At 44.8% G+C, this 23700-nt stretch overlaps 1 protein-coding gene across 1 annotated transcript in view; it reads left to right on the forward strand.

Annotated features, from left to right (window-relative positions):
• cplane1 (ciliogenesis and planar polarity effector 1) overlaps nt 1-23700 on the forward strand; it is a 349043-nt gene that overhangs the window by 152392 nt on the left and 172951 nt on the right. The window contains exons 21-24 of the mRNA XM_073047849.1: nt 2524-2662; nt 9862-9971; nt 22620-22784; nt 23453-23561. Coding sequence (XP_072903950.1) covers nt 2524-2662; nt 9862-9971; nt 22620-22784; nt 23453-23561 — 523 coding nt within the window. The remainder of the gene's footprint in view (nt 1-2523; nt 2663-9861; nt 9972-22619; nt 22785-23452; nt 23562-23700) is intronic.

The raw sequence follows: 23700 nt of genomic DNA on the forward strand, positions 1-23700 counted from the left end.
AAATTGTGCAGATGATATGAAAAGTCTGCAGAGTGATATAGAGAGGTTAAGTGAGTGGGCAAAGGTCTGTCGGATGGAATACAATGTTAGTGAATACGTGGTCATCCACTTTGGAAGGAAAAATGGAAGATCAGTTTATTATTTAAATGGTAAAAATAGCAGCATGCTGCTTTGCAGAGGGACTTGGGAGTGCTTGTGCATGAATTACAAAAGGTTGGTTTGCAGGTGCAGCCGGCTATGAAGAAGACAAATAGAATGATGACCTTCATTGCTGGAGAGTTTGAATTTAAGAGCAGGGAGGGTGACCCTCCTTACTTGAGGAAGGATATACTGGCTTTAGAGGCAGTGCAGAGGAGGTTCGCCAGGTTGATTTCAGAGATGAGGGGGTTAGACGATGAGGAGATTCAGTTGTGTGGGACTGTACTTGCTGGAATTCAGAAGACTGAGAGGAGATCTTATAGAGACATATAAAATTCTGAAAGGGATAGATAATATAGAGGCAGGAAAGTTGTTTCCACTGGTAGGTGAGACTAGAACTAGGATCATGGCCTCAAGATTCAGGGGAGTAGATTTAGGACGGAGATGAGGAGGAACTGCTTTTCCCAGAGAGTGGTGAATCTGTGGAATTCTCTGCCCAATGGAGCAATGGAGGCTACCTCAGTAAATATATTTAAGATAAGGTTGGATAGATTTTTACATGTAGGGTATTTAAAGGTTATGGAGAAAAGGCAGGCAGGTGGAGCTGAGTCCTTGGCCAGATCAGCCATGATCTTATTGAATGGCAGAGCAGGCTCAACAGGGCAGATGACCTACTCCTGCTCCAATTTCTTATGTTCTTATGCTTATTTTTGCCACCTGATCTACCTTTGCTGCCAGATTTGGGGGTTGATAGACTTGTATACCAAGGCCCCTTTGTTCTCCAGTGCACTTTAAGGTCTAGCTGTTTATTATTGGACCCCACCTCCAAGTGTGTATCCTCACACTTAGCAAGACTACATCTCAGCTCACATTCCTCTGCCCAGTTTACCAGATGATCAATATTGTTCTGTAACCTCAGACTATCTTCCTCACTATTAATTGTTGCATCATCTGTAACTTTACTAATCACACGTCCAACATAGATACCCAAATCAATAATATATAACATCCTCTTTTTCCCTCTCGAGTCCACACATCCTTCCAATAGCATACTGACAGGAGTCACACACACACAACAGTCAGATGACAAGTGTCCCATTCCACAACTAATCTGAAACCTGGCATCTGTCCCCAAGCTACTCTTCCCCTGTAACTTCAGCTACTTATAAATACAACAAGTTCCGCAGATGCTGGAAATTCAGAGCAACACTCACAAAATGCTGGAGGAACTCAGCAGGCCAGACAGGATCTGTGGAAATGAATAAACAGTTGACGAGTTGGGCTGCAGTGCTTCTTCAGGACTGGAAAAGTAGTGGAAAATGCTCAGAATGAAAAGGTTGGTAGCTAGAAGGTATGAAGTGAAGGCAGGTGGATAGGAAAAGTAAAGAGCGGCCGCGGAAGGATTCTGATCGGAAGGAGAATGGAGTATAGGAGGAAGGGACCCAGGGGAGGTGTCAGGCATTTGAGAAGCAATAAAAGGCCAGAGGGGGAATAGAAGAAAAGAGGAGGGGAAGGGAATTTTTTTTAACTGCAAGGAGAAAGTGATCATGTTGGATGCTACCTAGACTGAATACAAGGTATTGCTTCTCCCCCCCGAGGGTGGCCTCATCATGGCACAAGGAGATGCCATATGTTGGAATGGGAATGGGAATTAAAATGTTGTGTCACCTGGAAGTTGCGCTTTTGGTGGATGGAGTGGAGAAGCTGAACGAAGCGGTCTCCCAAAATGTCGAGGAGGCCACTTCAAGGGCACTAGATACAATAGGCGACCCCGACAAATTTGCAGGTTAAGTGTTGCCTCATCTGGACATACAGTTTGGGGACCTGGATGGAGTTGAGGGAGGAGGTGAATGGACAGGTTCAGCACTTTGGCCAGTTCCAGGGATAAGTGCCAACAGGCAGATTAGTAGGGGAGGACGAATGGACAGGGGAATAATGGAGGGAGCGATCCCTGGGGAAAGTGGAGAGTGGGGCAGAGGTACAGATATGTTTGGTGGTAAGATCCCTTTGGAGATGGCGGAAGCTCAACTACTTGCCTGATTTCACTGCATAAGATTAGGTCTGGTGTTGTGTTATAACTGCACCCTCCATGCCATTTCGTCTGTGTCTCTCTGCTTCTTCTTGCTTTTATAATCAGTGTCTGCCTTTTGTTCTTCCTTTATCAGTCCACAATATTATTTCCCAGTAGCTTATTCCTCACCGTTATCTTCTGTGTGGAATTTGTTCTGTGCCGTTATATCCCTAAGTGTTTGCTGCTGGTTTTCTATCTTTGTTAGGCTAGGAGGGAATGGTGGGGTGGGTGGGTGCATTAGGCCCTGCTATGTCTGAGGGCTTTCACTGTGTTTATCAGACCAGGAGCCACTGACAGATCATCTTTGTCATTAGATCAGGAAGAAGTCTGGTCTTGGCCCACTTCGTCCCTTCCCTAACTCTCTGCTACAGTACGGTAAAGCCCAGAGTAGCTTCTTCAGGCCAGGAGCCAGGGACCATGGAAACTCCGATGTCATCTCTGTAAAGGTTGTTGGTGAGTATGACAGCTCCTTCACTTCTTCTATGTGGAAATGGCTGCAATGGGACTTTTGTAGCCTGTACATATCTATGTACTATGTCCCCTCATTTGAGTTTAAATGGTTAGTAAGTAGCAGGAAGACCAAGGGACTGATAGCTGTTCAGATATGATTGAGATTTAGATTCAGATTTATTTATTTATCATAGTTACAATGAAACACAGTGAAATACATTGATGGCATTGACAACCAAACCATCTTAAGGAGCAAGTGTCGCCTCAATCCAGTGTCAACATAGCATGCCCACAGTATTCAGCAGAACAACACAAGCAGCAACAACGACAACAAGGACGGAGATCCTTCAGTCCTCATCTTCCACCTCACCAATCTCCACATCCAACAGGTTTTACCTCCTTCAACGAGATTCAAACATCGGACACGTTTTCCTCCTCACCAATCTCCGCATCCAACAGGTTTTACCTCCTTCAACGAGATTCAAACATCGGACACGTTTTCCTCCTCACCAATCTCCGCATCCAACAGGTTTTACCTCCTTCAACGAGATTCAAACATCGGACACGTTTTCCACCTCACCAATCTCCACATCCAACAGGTTTTACCTCCTTCAATGAGATTCTCAAACATCGGACACGTTTTCCACCTCACCAATCTCCGCATCCAACAGGTTTTACCTCCTTCAACGAGATTCAAACATCGGACACGTTTTCCTCCTCACCAATCTCCACATCCAACAGGTTTTACCTCCTTCAATGAGATTCTCAAACATCGGACACGTTTTCCACCTCACCAATCTCCACATCCAACAGGTTTTACCTCCTTCAACGAGATTCAAACATCGGACACGTTTTCCACCTCACCAATCTCCACATCCAACAGGTTTTACCTCCTTCAACGAGATTCAAACATCGGACACGTTTTCCACCTCACCAATCTCCACATCCAACAGGTTTTACCTCCTTCAACGAGATTCAAACATCGGACACGTTTTCCACCTCACCAATCTCCACATCCAACAGGTTTTACCTCCTTCAACGAGATTCAAATATCGGACACGTTTTCCACCTCACCAATCTCCGCATCCAACAGGTTTTACCTCCTTCAATGAGATTCAAACATCGGACACGTTTTCCACCTCACCAATCTCCACATCCAACAGGTTTTACCTCCTTCAATGAGATTCAAACATCGGACACGTTTTCCACCTCACCAATCTCCACATCCAACAGGTTTTACCTCCTTCAACGAGATTCAAACATCGGACACGTTTTCCACCTCACCAATCTCCGCATCCAACAGGTTTTACCTCCTTCAACGAGATTCAAACATCGGACACATTTTCCACCTCACCAATCTCCACATCCAACAGGTTTTACCTCCTTCAACGAGATTCAAACATCGAACACGTTTTCCACCTCACCAATCTCCACATCCAACAGGTTTTACCTCCTTCAACGAGATTCAAACATTAGACATGTCTTCCCCTCTCCTCCCCTTTCACCATTTCACAGGGAACTGTCTGTTGGGACACCCTCCAGATTCAACATTGTTTAATGTCATTTCCTGTACACAAGTGTAAAGGGAATGAAATAACTGTTTCTCTGGATCCGATGCAGCACGATAAAGCACAGTAAGATAAAGAGTGCAATAAATCTAAATACATAAGATAGCTTATATACAGTACATAAATTAGTGATAGATGGAAAAAGTAAAAGGCTGGAGAAGAAAGAATCTGACAGGAGAGGAGAGGAAAGTGGACCATGAAGAGGAGGAGCAGGATAGGTAGGTGAAGAGAAGAGCTAAGAGGCTAGGGTAGGAAATTGATGAAGATGGAAGGGGAGGAGGAAAAAACAATTACTGGAAGTTGGAGAAATCAGCTTTCATGCCATCAGACAGAATATGAGGTGTTGCTCCTCTACCTTGAAAGTGCCTTCATCATGACTGAAGTGGAGGCCTTGGACCAACATGTCAGAATGGGAATGGGGATAGATTCCACATTTTTTTGGATGGAGCAGAGGTGCTCAACAAAGTGGTCCCCCAATCTATATCAGTCTTACCAATGTAGAGGAGGCCACATCAGGAGCACTGGATACAATAGACACCCACGACAGATTCGCACGTGAAATGTTGCCTCAACTGGAAGGAGTGTTTGGGCACCTGAATTGAGGTGAATGGGCAGGTGTAGATTACTTGCAGGGATAAGTGCCTGGAGGGAGATCAGTGGGGAGAGACTTATCACATCCCAGCATTTTACTTCATCCCCCCCTTCCCCACTCATCTGGCCTCACTTATCACCTTCTAGCTTGTTCTCCTCTCCCCTCCCCCAGCTTCTTATTCCTTTCTTTACAGTCCTGAAGAAGGGTCTCGGTCAGAAATGTCAACTGTTCGTTCACTTCCATAGATGGTGTGTTGCTGCAGTGTTTTGTGTGTATGCTCAAGATTTCTGGCATCAGCAGAATAATTTGTAATATAAGATAACACCATTTTCCTTGCCAACACTACTACCCCACAGATACTTCCGTACCTCTCCAGACATTGTAGGAGTCTGACCTAGCTCCAATTAGCAACTGCAGCCTGCTGTACAATACCCTTAACTGCTTGCTAATCTAAACACTAGATGCATAAGGTACTTAAAATGGAGTCACCTTCTTCCTTAACAAATGCCACAACCTACGGCACTATACCCTGTGCTAAAACCTTCACAGAATATTTAAAAAGTGCCATCCCCTTCCCTCAATTCCTCCGTCTCCGCTGCATCTGCTCTCAGGATGAGGCTTTTCATTCTAGAACGAAGGGGATGTCCTCCTTTTTCAAAGAAAGGGGCTACCCTTCCTCCACCATTGACACTACCCTCACTTAATTTCTCCTATTTCACACACGTCTGCCCTCACCTCATCCTCCCGCCACCCCAACAGGAATACAGTTCCTCTTGTCCTCACCTACCACCCCACCAGTGTCTGCATTCAGCACATATTTCTGCATAACTTCCGCCATCTCCAACGGGATCCCAGCACAAGCACATCTTTCCCTCCACCCCCCCACCCCCCACTTTCTGCTTTCCACAGGGATCGCTCCGTACGTGACTCCCTTACTCTCTGGCAACACACACAAAATGCTGGTGGAACGCAGCAGGCCAGGCAGCATCTATAGGGAGAAGCGCTGTCGATGTTTTGGGCCGAGATGGAGGGTCCTGACGAAGGGTCTTGGCCCGAAACGTCGACAGCGCTTCTCCCTATAGATGCTGTCTGGCCTGCTGTGTTCCACCAGCATTTTGTGTGTGTTGCTTGAATTTCCAGCATCTGCAGATTTCCTCGTGTTCCCTTACTCTCTTGTCCATTTGTCCCTCCCCACTGATCTCCCACCTGGCACTTGTCCTTGCAAGTGGAACAAATGCCACACCTACCCATACACCACCTCCTTCTATACCATTCAGGCCCCCAAACGGTCCTTCCGGGTGAGGCAACATTTCACCTGTGAATCTATTAGGGTCATCTGCTGTATCCGGTGCTCCTGACATGACCTCCTGTATATCAGTGAAACCCACTTTGTTGAGCACCAATGCTCCATCCAGAAAAGGCGAGATTTCCCAGTGCCCACTCATTTTAATTCTACTTCCCATTCCCATTCTGGCATGTCAGCCCATTGGCTCCTCTACTGTCGTAATGAGGCCACACTCAGGCTGGAGGAGCAGCACCTCATATTCTGTCTAGGAAGCCTCCAACCAGATGGCATGAACACCGAATTCTCCAACTTCCAGTCATGGCTGCCATCTCCTCTCCTTCACTGTTCCCCACATTCTCATTTCCCTCTCTCACCTTACCTGCCCATCACCTACTTATGGTGTTCCAACCCTTCCCTTTCTTCCATGGCTTTCTGTCCTTTCCTATGAGATTCCCCCTTCTCCAGCCCTTCATCTCCTTCACCAATTGACTTCCCAGCTCTTTACTTCCCTCCTCCCCCTCTCCCGGTCTCACCTATCACCTACTACCTTGTATTCTTCTTATGCTTGACTTCTCGTCTTTTTGCACCAGTGCTGATGACGGGTCCTGATTTTAGGTGGTAATAGGGGTGAAAGAGATGGCAGATGACCTTAATGAGTACTTTGCATCAGTCTTCACTGTGGAAGACACTAGCAGCATGCCAGACGTTTGTGAGTGTCAGGGAACAGGAGTGAGTGCCATTACTATTATAAAGGAAAAGGTGCCAGGCAAACTGAAAGGTCTTCAGGTGGATAAGTCACCTGGACCAGATGGACTACATCCCAAAGTCCTGAGAGAGGTTGCTGAAGAGATAATGGATGCATTGGTCATGATCTTTCAAGTCTCTAGTCTTTAAGAAGGGAAGAAGGCAAAAGAAAGGAAATTATAGGCCAGTTAGCCTAATCTCAGTAGTCGGAAAAGTGTTGGAGTCTATTATTAAGGATGAGGTTTCAAGGTACTTGGAGACAAATGATGAAATAAGTCAAAGTCAGCATGGTTTTTGTGAAGAGAAATATTGCCTGACAAATCTGTTAGAGTTCTTCAAGGAAGTAACAAGCAGGGTGGACAAAGGAGAGGCAGGAGATGTCATTTACTTGGATTTTCAGAAGGCATTGATAAGGTGCCACACAGGAGGCTGCTTAACAAGATAAAATACTACGCGTTACAGGAAATATACTGGCATGGATAGAGGAATGGCTGACAGACAGGAGACAGTGAATGGGAATAAAAGGAGCCTTTTCTGGTTGACTGTCAGTGACTCGTGGTGTCCTCAGGGGTCTATATTGGTACAGCTACTTGTTTGTCAATGATTTAGATAATGGAGTTGATGGCTTTGTGGCAAAGTTTGCGGATGATACGAAGATAGGTAGAGGGGTAGGAAGTGCTGAGGAAGCAATGTGATTGCAGCAGGACTTAGACAAATTGGAAGAATGGGCAAAAAAGTGGCTGATAGAATACAGTGTTGGGAAATGTATGATAATGCATTTTGGCAAAAGAAATAATATTGCAGACTATTCTCTAAATGAGGGGAAAATTAAAAAATAAAAGGTGCAAAAGACTTAGCAGTCCTCGTGCAAGTCTCTCAGAAGGTTAATTTCCAGGTTGAGTCTGTGGTAAAGGAGGCAGATGCAATGTTGGCATTTATTTCAAGGGAATAGAATATAAAAGCAAGGAGTAATGCTGAGGCTTTACAAGATAGTAGTCAGGTGGCACTTGGAGTTTTGTCAACAGTTCTGGGCCTCACATCTCAGAACAGGTGTGTTGTCATTAGAGAGAGTCCAGAGGAGGTTCATGAGGGTGATCCTGGAACTGATCATCATCACTCCAGTATTTCTACTATTTTTTAATGTTTCTTAGTTGTACATATGATTTTTTTTGTGTTCTGTTGCTGAGCAGCAGTGAACCATCTGATTGCCCGTTCAGAGTTCTCTTTGGGAACTAGTTGACTTGATCAGCATTTCTGATCTGGCCATTGTTCACGATTGCACTTAATAAAAAAAACTGAAGGGGTTGACATATGAGGAGCGTTTGGCTGTTCTGGGCCTGTACTCACTGCAATTTAGAAGAACGCGGGGAAATTTCATTGAAACGTACCGAATATTGAAAGGACTAGATAAGGTGGATAGGGTGAAGGTGCTTCTTGTGGTGGGGGTATCCAGAACTGGGGGGCACAGCTTCTAGATTGAGGAATGGCCTTTTAGGACATTGGTAAGGAGGATTTTTTTAAGCTAGGGAGTAGTAAATCTGTGGAATGCTTTGCCACAGACAGTGGTACAGGCCAAGTCCATGGGTACATTTAAAACAGAAGTTGACAATTTCCTGATCAGTCAGGGCATAAAAGGAAATGGCGAAAAGGCAGCTGTATAGGTTTGAGTGGGATCCAGGATTATCAGTGGCGGAGCGGGCTGAACGGCGTCATTCTGCTCCTTTGTCTTGTGATCTTGGCCCAAAAAGTCGACTGTTTAGTATTCCCAATATATGTTTCCTGGCCTGCTGAGTTCCTCTAGCATTTTGTGTGTGTCACAGGGTGTTTCACCCTGGGGCAAAGGGAAAATGGAGCTGGTCACATCAAGACTCAAGCAGCAGTGGTATGAATTGAATCCCATTTCCCTCGCCTGGCATGCTGAAGTGTTGTGGCATGGAACATAGAAGAGCAAGAGGAGATTTGATAGAGGTATTCAAAATGGAGGTGTATAGATAGGGTAAATATAAGCAGGCTTTTTCCACTGACGTTGGGTGAGGCTAGAACTAGAGGCCATGGGCTTAGTGTGAAAGGTGAACTGTTTAAGGGGAACATGAGGGGGACTTCTTGACTTGTATAGCAGTGAGAGTATGTAACAAAGTGACACACACAAAATGCTGGAGAAACTCAGCAGGTCAGAAATGAATAAATTGTCCATATTTCAGGGTGAGACCCTTCATCAGGACTGAGAAGGAAGGGGGAAGATGCCGGAATAAAAAGATGATTAATAAGCCTGCTGATGGCATGAAAGCTGTTGGAGTCATAGACAATAAAGAAGGTTGGCTGATAGAGTGACAGAGAGCTGAGGGGTAGTTAGGAAGAGTGACGGTGGATGGAAGTTCATCCCAACATGTGTGAGTTTTGAGTTTTCTGTACTTTTACAGTAATGGCAAGGAGATGAGAGGTGTTGATTACAGAGAGACCCTGGGATGCAAGTTCATAGCTCCCTGAAAGTGGTGACACGGGTAGACAAGATGGTGAAGGATGCTTGAGGTCATGGGTTAATGGTGAAAGGTGGAATGTAAAATGTGTGTGGGGGAGGGGGATTTAGGGGTCGATGTGCCTGTTCCGTTTTCATTTGTTTTTGTGTGGGGAGGAGGGATTTGGGGGTTGATGATCAAGCTACTGTTCTTTTCTTTCTTGGCATCGTGGCTATTGGAGCTGTTTAAATGAACCTTTGAACCTCTGCACACAGAAGGTGCTGCGACTGGATCGAGCTCCAAGCAGAAAAAGTGGGTGCTGATCGATTTCAACATTTAAGAGAAGTTTGGATGGGTTCTGGTCCAGGTACAAGTCAATGGGACTTGGCAGAATAAAGAGTTTGGCGGGGACTAGATGGGCTGAGGGGCTGTAGCATTCTCTAACTATGGCAGCAAGGAAAGCAATATCAGTTCCACTTCTGATGAAAGTGCAGTTCAGGTAGACAATAAGGTGGAAGAGCTTGGCTGTGTGAAATCCATTGGGTCTTTCTAAACAGGCTCCTTCCGCGACCTCTGTGCCTTGTGTTGGATGTTCCACGTCCGCGAGCAGCTGAGCGAGAGGTGTCGCAAGTTCCAGGCAGCCAGAGACAATGCCAGATCCTCTCAGGTACGTTTGTTCTCTCTCTGTGTCTCTCCCCCCCCTCCTCTCTCCCCCCCCTCCTCTCTCCTCCCCCTCCTCTCTCCCCCCCCACTCCTCTCCCCCCCCCCCCACTCCTCTCCCCCCCACCTCCTCTCCCCCCCACTCTCCCCCCTCTCTCCCCCGCCGGCAGCCAGAGACAATGCCAGATCCTCTCAGGTGTTTCTCCAGTCACTCTCACACACACGCACACGTACGCACGCAGCACTAAACCTGTGAACTCACTGCTGTCAGGGTTCATTCTCTTTGGACACTGCTTTACCTCAGGTCCTGTTGTGTGCTGAACTGCTGGTGAGGAAGCACACTGTGATACTGACAGGGACTCGAATAAAATGTGCAGTCCTTACGAGCCTGATTGAATTTTTTGAGGATGTGACTAAACACATTGATGAAGGTAGAGCCATAGGTGTAGTGTATATGGATTTTAGCAAGGCATTTAATAAGTTACCCCATGCAGGGCTTATTGAGAAAGTAAGGAGGCATGGGATCCAAGGGGACATTGCTTTGTGGATCCAGAACTGGCTTGCCCACAGAAGGCAAAGAGTGGTTGTAGACGGGTCATATTCTGCATGGAGGTCGGTGACCAGTGGTATGCCTCAGGGATCTGTTCTGGGACCCCTACACTTTGTGATTTTTATAAATGACCTGGATGAGGAAGTGGAGGGATGGGTTAGTAAGTTTGCTGATGACACAAAGGTTGGGGGTGTTGTGGATAGTGTGGAGGGCTGTCAGAGGTTACAATGGGACATTGATAGGATGTAAAACTGGGCTGAGAAGTGGAAAATGGAGTTCAATCCAGATAAGTGTGAAGTGGTTCAGTTTGGTAGGTCAAATATGATGGCAGAATATAGCATTAATAGTAAGACTCTTGGCAGTGTGGAGGATCAGAGGGATCTTGGGATCCGAGTCCATAGGACGCTCAAAGCAGCTGCACAGGTTGACTCTGTGGTTAAGAAGGCATATGGTGCATTGGTCTTCATCAGTCGTGGGATTGAGTTTAAGAGCCGAGAAGTAATGTTGCAGCTATATAGGACTCTGGTGAGACCCCACTTGGAGTACTGTGCTCAATTCTGTTCACCTCACTACAGGAAGGACATGGAAACCATAAAAAAGGTGCAGAGGGGATTTACAAGGACATTGCCTGGATTGGGGAGCATACCTTATGAGAATAGATTGAGTGAACTCAACCTTTTCTCCTTGGAGTGACGGAGGATGAGCGGTGACCTGATAGAGGTGTACAAGATGATCAGAGGCATTGATCGTGTGGATCACGATCAATGCCTCTGATCAGGACTTTCCCAGGACTGAAATGGCTAGCACGAGAGGGCATAGTTTTAAGGTGCTTGGAAGTAGCTACAGAGTTGATGTCAGGGGTAAGTTTTTTTACGCAGAGAGTGGTGAATGTGTGGAATGGGCTGCTGGCGGCAGCACTGGAAGTGGAAACGATAGGGTCTTGGATGGCTACGTGGAGCTTAGAAAACTAGAGGGCTATGGGTAAAGCTGAGGTAGTTCCAAGGTAGGGACGTGTTCTGTAGGTTTTCTGTTTCTATGGTTCTATTATAGGCCAGTGAGTCTTACCTCAGTGGTTGGTAAGCTGATGAAGAAGATCCAGAGAGACAGGATTTATGAACGTTTGGAGAGGCCTAATATGCTTAGGAATAGTCAGCATGGCTTTGTCAAAGGCAGGTCGTGCCTTAGGAGCCTGCTTGAATTTTTTGAGGATGTGACTAAACACATTGATGAAGTTAGAGCAGTAGATGTAGTGTATATGGATTTCAGCAAGGCATTTGGTAAGTTACCCCATGCAAGGCTTATTGAGAAAGTAAGGAGGCATGGGATCCAAGGGGACATTGCTTTGTGGGCCGAAGGGCCTGTATTGTGCTGTAGATTTTCTATGCTTTTATATTTCAGATCCTTTTTAAACCTCCTCTATCTCATTTTAAACCTCTACCTTATATTTTTAGTCACCCTTCCATGGGAAACAGACTATCTCTATCTTCCTGATCTGTGTTTCTCATAATTTTATGTCCTTGTCATGTCATCTACCAGCCACTTTCATCCCAGGGATAGTTATTCTATGCAATCTCTCCTTGTAACCCAATCCTGGCTGCACCCTCTGCATCTGTATCATATCCTTCCTGTAGCCTTCTGACCAGAACTACACACCATACCCCAGCTGTGCCTCAGTCTTGTACCCAGTGCCTTGGCTGCTTTCAGGGAAATATGTACTTGTATCTTGGGTGGGAGGTCATGGGTTAAAGGTGAAAAGTGAAAAGTTTAAGGAGAACGTGAGGGGAAACTTCTTCACTCAGCAGAGTGTGGGACAAGCTGCCAGAGCAAGTGGTGCATGCGAGCTCGATTTCAACATTGAAGAGAAGTTTGGATAGGTACATGGAGGGCTATAATCTTGGTGCAGATCAGTGGGACTAGGCAGCTAAAACGGTTTGGCACAGTCTAGATGGGCCGAAGGGCTTGTTTTTAATCCTGTTCTAGGACTCTGTGACATCCCAATGTCTGTTTGACCACACTCCCCAGATGCCTGCTGTTCATTCTTGGTGTAACTTCTGCAAAAAAAATCTCTCTACACTTGTCCAAGTTAATTGCCATTTGCCACTCCTTGGCCCACTATCTTCAGTTGATCTAAATCCTGTTGTAACCTTAAACAACCTTCTTCACTGTTTAGTGCCATCTACAAACTTACTAATCATCCCACCTGCATTCTCATCTGATCCCAGCGGTCCTGGCCTCCAGTCTGGTAAACAACCCTTTACTATCACCTCTACCTTCTACCACCAAGATTGTTGGCTAGCTCACTTTGGACCCCACTTGTTCTAATGTTGCGGCCACCTATCATAGAAAAGTTGGGCAAATTCACAAAACACAATTTCCCATGCACAAAGCCATGCTGACTATCCCCATCACTCCTTGCCTTTCCAAATACAGATAGATGGAGTCTTTCAGAATTCCCTTCTGTAGCTTTCCCACCACTGATTTTTGGTTCATTACCCTGCAGTTCCCTGGTTTGTCCTTGATATCCCAGAAACATAGAAAACCTACAACGCAATACAGGCCCTTCAGCTCACGATGCTGTGCCGAACATGTACTTACTTTAGAAATTACCTAGGAAATCCTTCGAGAATAAAGGCACATCAGTTATCCATAGTAATGAAATTTAAACTGTCAGAGCCTGGGCATCTTTAAATTTTATTTAGAGATACACTTAGACCCTGCATTGTGCAGATTCATTACAACGTGATTATTCAATACTTCATTGAAATTTTTTTAAATGACAAAAAACTTCTCAAGGGTGGCCACCATTACAGTAAACATTCAATCAGCCAATGAGAACACTTGACATACACTCTAAGCCACTCGCAGCCAATCTGTCAGTACCTCCAGTTGAACTCTTGTCTTTTTGTGTGCTTCCCCCTAGCTGTCAGTCTGTGGTTTTGTATTGCTATGTGCTCCTGTCCCCGCTCCTGCTCTACTCCGGCCCCTGTATCACTGAGTACTCCGTCTCTCTTCTGTTTCTCATTGTTACCTGTATTGCTGCCCCCTGTGTCTCATTGTGCTCCACCTATCAACTGCCTCTCAGTGTATTTCAGTCCTGTGTTTTCACCTGTTTGTTGCCAAATTGTGCCAGTGAGTTCTCCTGAGCCTTTCCAGCATTCATCTCTGTACTCTGTCTGTCTGAATATCGACTGTCTATTTCCCGATTCTGGTTTTTGGATTTCTCTGGATGTTTTGATCTCTGCCTGAACTTTGACATTTAGTTGGTTTGCATCTCGGGATTTGTTACTCAATTAATATCACTGTGTGCACAGTACTGGGTCTGCGATTGGATCCCTGCTCCAGCGTCCTGACACAAACATGTATTAGTTTACACTCTGCCTCCCCTGCATATGTAAGCATTCTTGCTCCCTTGCCAATTTATTCCACTATTTTTCACCCATAATGTTTGCAATTTCCTGTTAGGCTAGTACATCTAAGATGTGTAGGAAAAGCATTAGCATGGATGTGGATGTGAAACTGCAAGTGATGGAAGCTGGTGAGTGTCAGGTTGATGTTGGTGCATCGTTGAAATTGGCTACATCAATGATCAGTACAATTATTATGAATGCAGACAAGATAAAAGCACCTAAAACGATGGCCTCAAAGTTATCATCGTTCAAGGAGCCATTTGCTTAAAAAAATGGGAAATAGACTAAATATATGGTGGATCACCAAACACAATGACGTGCCCTGAAGCCAGCAGATAATAATGGAAAAGGCAGAAAGCATCTTCAATCATATTCAAGAAAAAGAAGATACATTGGTAACATTCATGGCCAGAAGAGGTAGGTTTGATAGATTTAAACAGCACAGTAACTCTCATAGCATTTCTGGTGAAGCTGGTGAATTTCTGGTGAAATTTCTCATCCATTTCTGGTGAAGCGATTAGTGCAGACAACAAGGCAGCCCAGGAATTTCCTGCAACACTGAAGGCCATATCGAAAAGGACGATTATCCTCCCAAGCTTGTCTTCAGTGTGGATGAAATGAGCCTATTTTGGAAAAGAATACCTTGTAATTTCATCTCTCGCAAAGAGAAACACAGTTTCTCTACGGTTAGGGAGACAGTGATAGGGGTCTCTACGGTTAGGGAGACAGTAATAGGGACTCTACAGTTAGCTGGACGCAGAAAGGAGACGCGATGGTAGTTTGTCTTCCAGGTGTCGGTCCGCGATGTTTCTGAATGTGTTCACAATATCCTGAAAAGGAAGGGTGAGCAGCCAGAAGTTGAGCTACATATTGGTACCAGCGACACAGATAGAAAAAGAGAGGAGTTCCTGTTAAAAGAATACAAGGAGTTCGGAAAGAAGCTGAGGAGCAGGACCTCAAAGGTAGTAGTCTTGGGATTGCTGCCTGTGCCACGCGACAGTGAGGATAGGAATAGAATGAGGTGGTGGATAAATGCGTGGTTGAAGAATGGGAGCCGCGGCCTGGTTTCAGATTTCTGGATAATTGAAACCTCTCTGGGACAGGTATGGACTGTACAAAAGGGACTTTACAGTTGAGTCTGAGGGGGACCAATGTTCTTGCAAGCAGAGTTTACTAGAGCTGTTGGGAGTGTACCGATAAAGTCATGAACACTACATCACTGGGAGGCCCTTTGGCCCATCTACCAGTGCAAGTGGTTTAAACTAACATGGCAGGGAGATAGGAACCAGGATGATAGAGCTGAGGATGAGCCAGCAGGTTTACCAGTAAATGATGGATGTAACATGAATGTAAGGAAGGACAAGCCAATGATTGGGTACAAATGTAGACAGATCAAAGAGTTCAATTGTACCACAGAGGCAAAATTCAGAAAGGCAAGGAATGTATTGCACATAGCATTTGGAATAAGGTGGATGAACTCATGGCGCAATTAGAGATTGGTTGGTATGACATTGTGAGCATTGCTGAGTTGTAGCTGAAAGATCGTAGTTGGGAGTTTAACATCAAAGGATATACCTTGTATCAAAAGGAGAGACAGGAAACATAGGTGGTGGTGTGACTGTTGGTAAGAGATGGAATTACATCTTTAGAAAGAGGTGACATAGGGTCAGAGAATGTTTAATCTTTGTGGGTGGTGTTAAGAAACTGCAAGGGTAAGGTAAAAAAATGTTGTGGGGATCATATGTAGGCCTCCAATAACAGCCAAGATGTGTTGAGATTGCAAAGGGAACTGGAAAAGGCATGAAATAAGGGTAATGACACAATTGTAATGGGAGACTTCAATATGCAAGGAGATTGGGAAAATCAGGTTGGTGGCGTGGTGTCGGATCGCAAGAAGGGATTTGTTGAATGGCTTTTTAGAAGAGCTTGTACTTGACCCTACACGGGGGGAGGTTTATTTTAGATTGGCTAAGATTTTATAACCCAGATTTTATTAGCTTAACGTAAAGGAACCCTTAGGAGACAGTGATATGATAGGATTGAATTCATACTGCAATTTGAGAGAGAGATACTCATGTCTCAGTATCACTGTGGAATAAAGGGAATTATAGATGCATGAGAGGGGAGCTTGCCCAGGTGGATTAGAGGAGGATACTAGTGGGAATGACGGCAGAACGAAGGTGGCTGAAATTTCTGGGAGTAGTTCACCAGGCACAGGATAGATATGTCCCACAGAGGAAGTTGTTCTCAAATGGCAGGGGTAGGCAACCGTGGCTGACAAGGGAAGTTAACGACTTCATTAAATCCAAGGAAAGGGCATATAAGGTAGCAAACGTGGGAAGTTGGATGATTGGTAAGTTTTTAAAATCCAACAAAAGGAACTAAAAAGCTGTAAGAAAGGAAAAGATGAAATATGAGGAAAACTAGCCAATAATATAAAGGAGGATACTGAAAGATTTCTCAGTTATATAAAGAGTAAAAGGGAGATGAGAGTTGATATTGCACCATTAGAAAATAATGCTGGTGAGGTAGAAATGGGGGACAAAGAAATGGCAGATGAATTTATTAAGTACTTTGCTTCAGTCTTTACTGTCGAAGAACTGGCTATATACCAGAGGTCTGTGAGTATAAGGGAGCAGGAGTGAGTGCCATTGTTGTTACAAAGGAAAAGGTGCAAGGCAACTGAAAGGTCTTAAGGTGGATAGGTCAGCTGAACCAGATGGACAACATCCCAGAGTCCTGAGAGAGGTTGCTGAAGAGATAATGGATGCATTGGCCATGATCTTTCAAGAATCACTTTACTCTTGAGAGAATAGGACCAATCAAAGAGTGACAGTGGAAAAGTGTGTATGGAACCAGAGGAGATAGCAGAGGTGCTTAATGAATACTTTGCTTTAGTATTAACCATATAACAATCACAGCATGGAAACAGGCCATTCCAGCCCTCCTAGTCCGTGCCGAACTCTTAATCTCACCTAGTCCCACCTACCCGCACTCAGCCTATAACCCTCCACTCCTTTCCTGTCCATATACCTATCCAATTTTACCTTAAATGACACAACTGAACTGGCCTCTACTACTTCTACAGGAAGCTCATTCCACACAGCTATCACTCTCTGAGTAAAGAAATACCCCCTCGTGTTTCCCTTAAACTTTTGCCCCCTAACTCTCAAATCATGTCCTCTCGTTTGAATCTCCCCTACTCTCAATGGAAACAGCCTATTTACGTCAACTCTATCTATCCCTCTCAACATTTTAAATACCTCGATCAAATCCCCCCTCAACCTTCTACGCTCCAATGAATAGAGACCTAACTTGTTCAACCTTTCTCTGTAACTTAAGTGCTGAAACCCAGGTAACATCCTAGTAAATCGTCTCTGCACTCTCTCTAATTTATTGATATCTTTCCTATAATTCGGTGACCAGAACTGTACACAATATTCCAAATTTGGCCTTACCAATGCCTTGTACAATTTTAACATTACATCCCAACTTCTGTACTCAATGCTCTGATTTATAAAGGCCAGCATTCCAAAAGCCTTCTTCACCACCCTATCTACATGAGACTCCACCTTCAGGGAACTATGCACTGTTATTCCTAGATCTCTCTGTTCCACTGCATTCCTCAATGCCCTACCATTTACCCTGTATGTTCTATTTGGATTATTCCTGCCAAAATGTAGAACCTCACACTTCTCAGCATTAAACTCCATCTGCCAACGTTCAGCCCATTCTTCTAACCGGCATAAATCTCCCTGCAAGCTTTGAAAACCCACCTCATTATCCACAACACCTCCTACCTTAGTATCATCAGCATACTTACTAATCCAATTTACCACCCCATCATCCAGATCATTTATGTATATTACAAACAACATTGGGCCCAAAACAGATCCCTGAGGCACCCCGCTAGTCACCGGCCTCCATCCCGATAAACAATTATCCACCACTACTCTCTGGCATCTCCCATCTAGCCACTGTTGAATCCAAACAGCCAAACAAAATTCACTAAGGAAAAGGACTTTGGCAATTGTAGGGATGACCTACAGCGGACTGAATAGCTTGAGCATGTACAGTTGAAGTCAGAAGTTTACATACACCTTAGCTGAATACATTTAAACTCAGTTTTTCACAATTCCTGACATTTAATCCTAGAAAACATTCCCTGTCTTAGGTTAGTTCGGATCACAACTTTTTTTAAAGAATGTGAAATGTCAGAATAATAGTAGAGAGAATGATTTATTTCAACTTTTATTTCTTTCATCACATTCCCAGTGGGTTAGAAGTTTACATACACTTTGTTAGTATTTGGTAGCATTGCCTTTAAATTGTTTAACTTGGGTCAAACGTTTTGGGTAGCCTTCCACAAGCTTCTCACAATAAGTTGCTGGAATCTTGTTCCATTCCTCCAGACAGAACTCGTGTAACTGAGTCAGGTTTGTAGGCCTCCTTGTTTGCACATGCTTTTTCAGTTCTGCCACAAATTTTCCATCGGATTGAGCTCAGGGTTTTGTGATGGCCACTCCAAACATACCTCCAAAGGACTTTGTTGTCCTTAAGCAATTTTGCCACAACTTTGGAGGTATGCTTGGGGTCATTGTCCATTTGGAAGACCCATTTGTGACCGAGCTTTAACTTTCTGGCTGATGTCTTGAGATGTTGCTTCAATATATCAACATAATTTTCCTTACTCATGATACCTTCTATTTTGTGAAGTGCACCAGTCCCTCCTGCAGCAAAATTACTCATGTCATGCACAAAGTAGATGTCCTCAACGTCTTGCCAAAACTATAGTTTGCTAATATGAAATCTGTGGAGTGGTTAAACAATGAGTTTTAATGACTTCAACCTAAGTGTATGTAAACTTCCAACTTCAACTGTAGACATTAAAAAAGAGGATGTGCTGGAGCTTTTAGAAAGCATCAAGTTGGATAAGTCACCGGGACCAGATGAGATAGAAACATAGAAAACCTACAGCACAATACAGGCCCTTCAGCCCACAAAGCTGTGCTTACCTTAGAACTACCTAGGCTTACCCGTAGCCCTCTATTTTTCTAAGCTCCATTTTTCCATCCAGGACTCTCTTAAAAGACCCTATGGCCTTTTCCCAGGGCTGAAATTGCTAGCATGAGAGGGCACAGTGTTAACGTGCTTGGAAGTACGCACAGAGGAGATGTCAGGAGTAAGTTTTTTACACAGAGAGTGGTGAGTGTGTGGAATGGGCTGCCGGCGATTGTGGATGACTGCACGATATTTAATCTCATTCACAACTCCTCGGCAAGTGAAGCAGCCAGTGTCTGTGTAGAGTATAACCCCCAAAAGGATTGAGTTCTATTGTCATTCCACCGTACATGTGTTTACAGCTAAATGAAACAACATTCTTCTGGGACCAAGCTGCAAAACATAGTACATATATCACATACAGCACATAAAATAATTAGTAGTAGTCTCCCGAAGTCCGAGGAAGACGAATGTGTTGCGCAGTCAATGTCTGTGGGCATGCATATGACTTCTGAGGCCGAAGTCATATTAATAGATAAAAAAACAAAGTATTCTGTAGATGGATCAGGCAATTGTTGATAATAGCAAGTAATATCCATGCCACAAAGGTACCAGGAAATGGCCTGTTTAAACCGGAGAAAGTCTGACTAGTTACCCTTGATACTTGGTGATAGTAACATCTCCAAGTTCCCTACCATTAAGATACTATGAGTGTGAATAAACCAGAAACTCACCAGTGCAGATCAAAGAGTTGGGAACCTGCAGCAAGTGAGTCACCTCCTGAGTTCTGGAAGTGTGATGGAATACTCCACTTTGTATGGTTGGGTGCAGCTCAAACAACTCTTTATACTTTAGAGATAAAGATTGGCTTTATTTGTTGCATATATAGTGAAATGTGCATCCAATCAAATCAGCAAAGTTTGAGCTCCACTTCTGGCGCCAACATGGCATACCTATAACTTACTAACCTCAACCCAGACATCTTTGGAAGCCAGAGCACCTGGAGGAAATCCACGTGGCCATGGGGAGAATGTACAAATTGCTTACAGACAGTGGTGGGTATTGAACTGTGTTCAACATCATGCACACATTTCCATTGTTCCTCTTTATCCTGCCCACATTTTCATCAACTTTTACCAGTCACCAACACACTAGGGACAGTAGGTATTTCAACCCACCATCTCCATATATTTGTGAATCAGAATCAGGTTTAATATAACTGGCATAGAAAACCTACTGCACAATACAGGGCCCACAATGCTGTACTTATTTTAGAAATTACCTAAGGTTACCCATAACCCTCTGTTTTTCAAGGCTACATATATCTATCCAGGAGTCTCTTAAAAGACCCTATTGTATCCGCCTCCACCACCGTCGCCAGCAGCCTATTTCACGCACTCACCACTCTCTGCGTTTATTAAAAAAAAACCTACCCCTCACATCTCCTGGCATATGTCCTGAAATTTGTTGTTTTGCGGCAAAGTACAATAAGACAACGTCATCCCAGTCAATGACCCGGATGATAATGAGGTTAACTGGATTAGCACATTTGCAGATGACACCGCGGTTGAGTTGTAGTGGACAGTGAGAAAGGCTGTCATGGCTTGCAGAGGGTTTTGTATCAGCTGGAAAAATGGCAGATGGAATTTAATGCAGATAAATGCGAGGTTAGGACCAACCAGGGTAGGTTTTACACAGTGAAAACCTGGTAGGTTTTACCACTGGGCAGTGTGGTGGAACAAAGGGATCTGGTAATACAGGTAGCTAATTCGTTGAAAAAGGCATCACAGATAGATAGGGTTGTAAAGAAATTTTTGGCATATTGGCTTCATAACTGAATGTATTGAGTATAGAAGCTGTGATGTTGTACTGGAGTTGTATAAGACGTTGGTGAAGCCTGATTTGGAGTATTGTGTGCAGTTTTGGTCGCCTACCTACAGGAAAGATGTAAATCTGGTTGAAAGAGTGCAGAGAAAATTTACAAGGGTGTTACTGGGTCTGGAGGATCCAGTTATAGGGAAAGATGGAATAGGTTAGGACTTTATTCCTTAGAACGTGGAAGATCAAGAGGAGATTTGATAGAGGTATGCAGAAGTGTGAGTGGTATAGATAGAGTACAGGTAGTCCCCGAGTTACGAATGTTCAATTTACGGACAACACGTACTTACGAACTGAGGAAGGAGAACGCTGTCCGCCATTTTAAGTCGTTGCTGTTAACACTGTGTTGAGTGTTTAACTTTGTATTTGGCTTAAATTTTTCTTAGCAAGATTCACCCTGACCCTGCCCCCACCCCCATCCCCATTCTGGTTGGCTGGTGGCACAATGAGATCAGCACCGGGCTGGAGAACGGAGGTTCCCGAGTTCAATCCAGTGACAGTTTGCTCCCGTGCTGGGTTGATGTCGAGCTCGCAACTCAACCTCGTAAAAAAAACACTGCCACCTCCAGTTTAAATTCCCACGCGGAATATTGTGGTGGGAACCCAGCACAGCCCCCACTTGTCCCATTTAGCCTGTCTGAGTGCGGTGGAGTTTAGGACCCGGGGAATTCAGTGTGGTGGTCCTTAGGACCCAGCGGACCTTGGGAGCCAGCGGAGCTCGGAACTCGCCGCCCGCAGTGTTTCTGTTCCATTGACGGGAAGTGATCGCGATTGAAAATAAAGTGGAAATAATAGTGTTTGGAAAGAGATGAATCGCCATCGGTCATTGGAAAAGCGTTAGACTACAGTTGGTCAACGATCAGAACAATTTTAAAGGATAACGGATAAAGTGAGAATAATGGAGCATGTGAAAGGCCCTGCCCCGATGAAAGCTACAATTACAAGCAAAGCAGTGGTTTAATTATTGGAATACATACATTTCTTAAGTGTTATATGCATAGAAAGGTAAAATATATACTATATACTAAGACCAAAGGTTTGACTAACCAACGCTAAATAATACCAGATGTACTTGTTCAGACTTACTTACAAATCTGACTTAAAGACAGACTCGGGAACGGAACTCGTACATAACCCGGGTAATGTCTGTAAATGCAAACAGGCTTTTTCCACTGAGGTTCGGTAGGACTACAGCCAGAGGTCAAGACTTAAGGGTGAAAGGTGAGAAGTTTAAGAGGAACATGAGGAGAATCTTTTTCACTCAGAGGGTCGTGAGAGTGTGGACTGAGCTGACAGTGCAAGTAGTCCATGTGAGCTTGATTTCAGTGTTGAAGGGAATTTTAGACAGGTAATGACTAGTAGGGGGAAGTTAACTCCAGCCAGCAACACCAAAACAAGCGTCATTCCTCCCCTCCCTCCTACACACGTACATATTCCTCTAACCCCAGCACAGGCCGTCTTTGGCCTCCGCCTCCAGCCTCCAGTGGGCTTGTGGATTTGCAGACATAATCAATATCAAAAAATGAATTGACAAACAGCAGTGTCTGAATCAATGAGGTTGCATCTTATTTCTCTGGTATGGCTATACCAGCTACATTCAATTCTTGCTGGGAGTTCCACTCCCTCCTCATGGGAACAGAGCTGGTGAAATCATGCTAAGCCCAGAACCGCCCTCAGTGCTCTGCCCTAATCAAGCCCTCCCCTCTACTCTGCCCTCTTTGTGCCCCAACCTGTCCCCATCACTCTGCCCTGATGCAGCCACAGTTCTCTGTCTGGAGGAAGGATTACTGATTGATGCCGATGATTGCTGTGTTCCCAGGACAGTGAGCTGGCAGCCGAGTACGATGCCGCTGTGGTTGACCATTGCCTGGCATCCCTGGAGTGGGCCTGTCGAATGCTGCCCTTTGCCAGGTTCATGAACATGGAAGAGCTCATACAGGATATCGTTCTCAGCCTGGTTAATGAACTTCCTCCCATTAGGAAGGTAGGATCGTGGTGTACTGCTGGTCTCTGGCACAGAGGCAGGAGAGGGGGAGACAGAGAGATGGGCATCTTGTGAAGGGGCACAGTTTGACAGAGATGTGGAGATATATTGGGTGGAGGGGCGCAGGGGAGAGCTAGAGGGAGAGAGGTAACGATTAACTTTATTTGTCACACGTACATTGAAGCAGTGAAGCACATCATTTGCATCAATGACCAGCACAGTCCGAGGATGTGCGTGGGCAGCTCACCAGTGTGGTCACACCTCCACACCAGCAAAGCATGCCCACAACTCACCAACTCTAACCCATGTGACTGAACGGAGCACCGGGAGGAAAGCCACACCATCATGGGGAGAACATACAAAAGGTTGTGGCAGGAATCGAACCCAGGACACTGTTACATAAGAAAGTAACAGTAACTGTGTGAGAGCAATGGGAGGAATGGCCAGGGCTTTGGGCTTGGAAGACAAGGGAGGGAGAGGGAATAACAAGGAGAGGACAGAGAGGAGATGCTGTCACTAGGGTGAGAAGAGTAAGAGAGGGACTTTAAATGGATTGTTAGATTTGTAGTTGAGGGAGAATAGAAGTTATGATGGCTGTAATATTTTCTATGGGATGAAGCCCCTCGTGTTATCCATCACCTGCCCTGAGCCGCGTTCTTATTTTGTAGGTGGCTGAAATTGTGCTCAGGGCCTTTCCTGATGCAGAAGATGTTCGGGTGCCTTTGAGAGACAAGTACCACACGTTGCAGCAGCGTTTGCGACACAGCATAGTGCAAGGTAATGCAATGCGTCTCTGTTCGTTCTACACGGTATGGGTGGGGAGTGAGTAAAGCACGCAAACTGCTGGAGGAACTCAGCAGTACAGGCAGCATCTATGGAGGTGATTAACCAGTTGATGTTACAGGCCAAGACTCTT

Source organism: Hemitrygon akajei, chromosome 6, assembly GCF_048418815.1.
Source record: "Hemitrygon akajei chromosome 6, sHemAka1.3, whole genome shotgun sequence".
NCBI classification, from domain to species: domain Eukaryota; kingdom Metazoa; phylum Chordata; class Chondrichthyes; order Myliobatiformes; family Dasyatidae; genus Hemitrygon; species Hemitrygon akajei.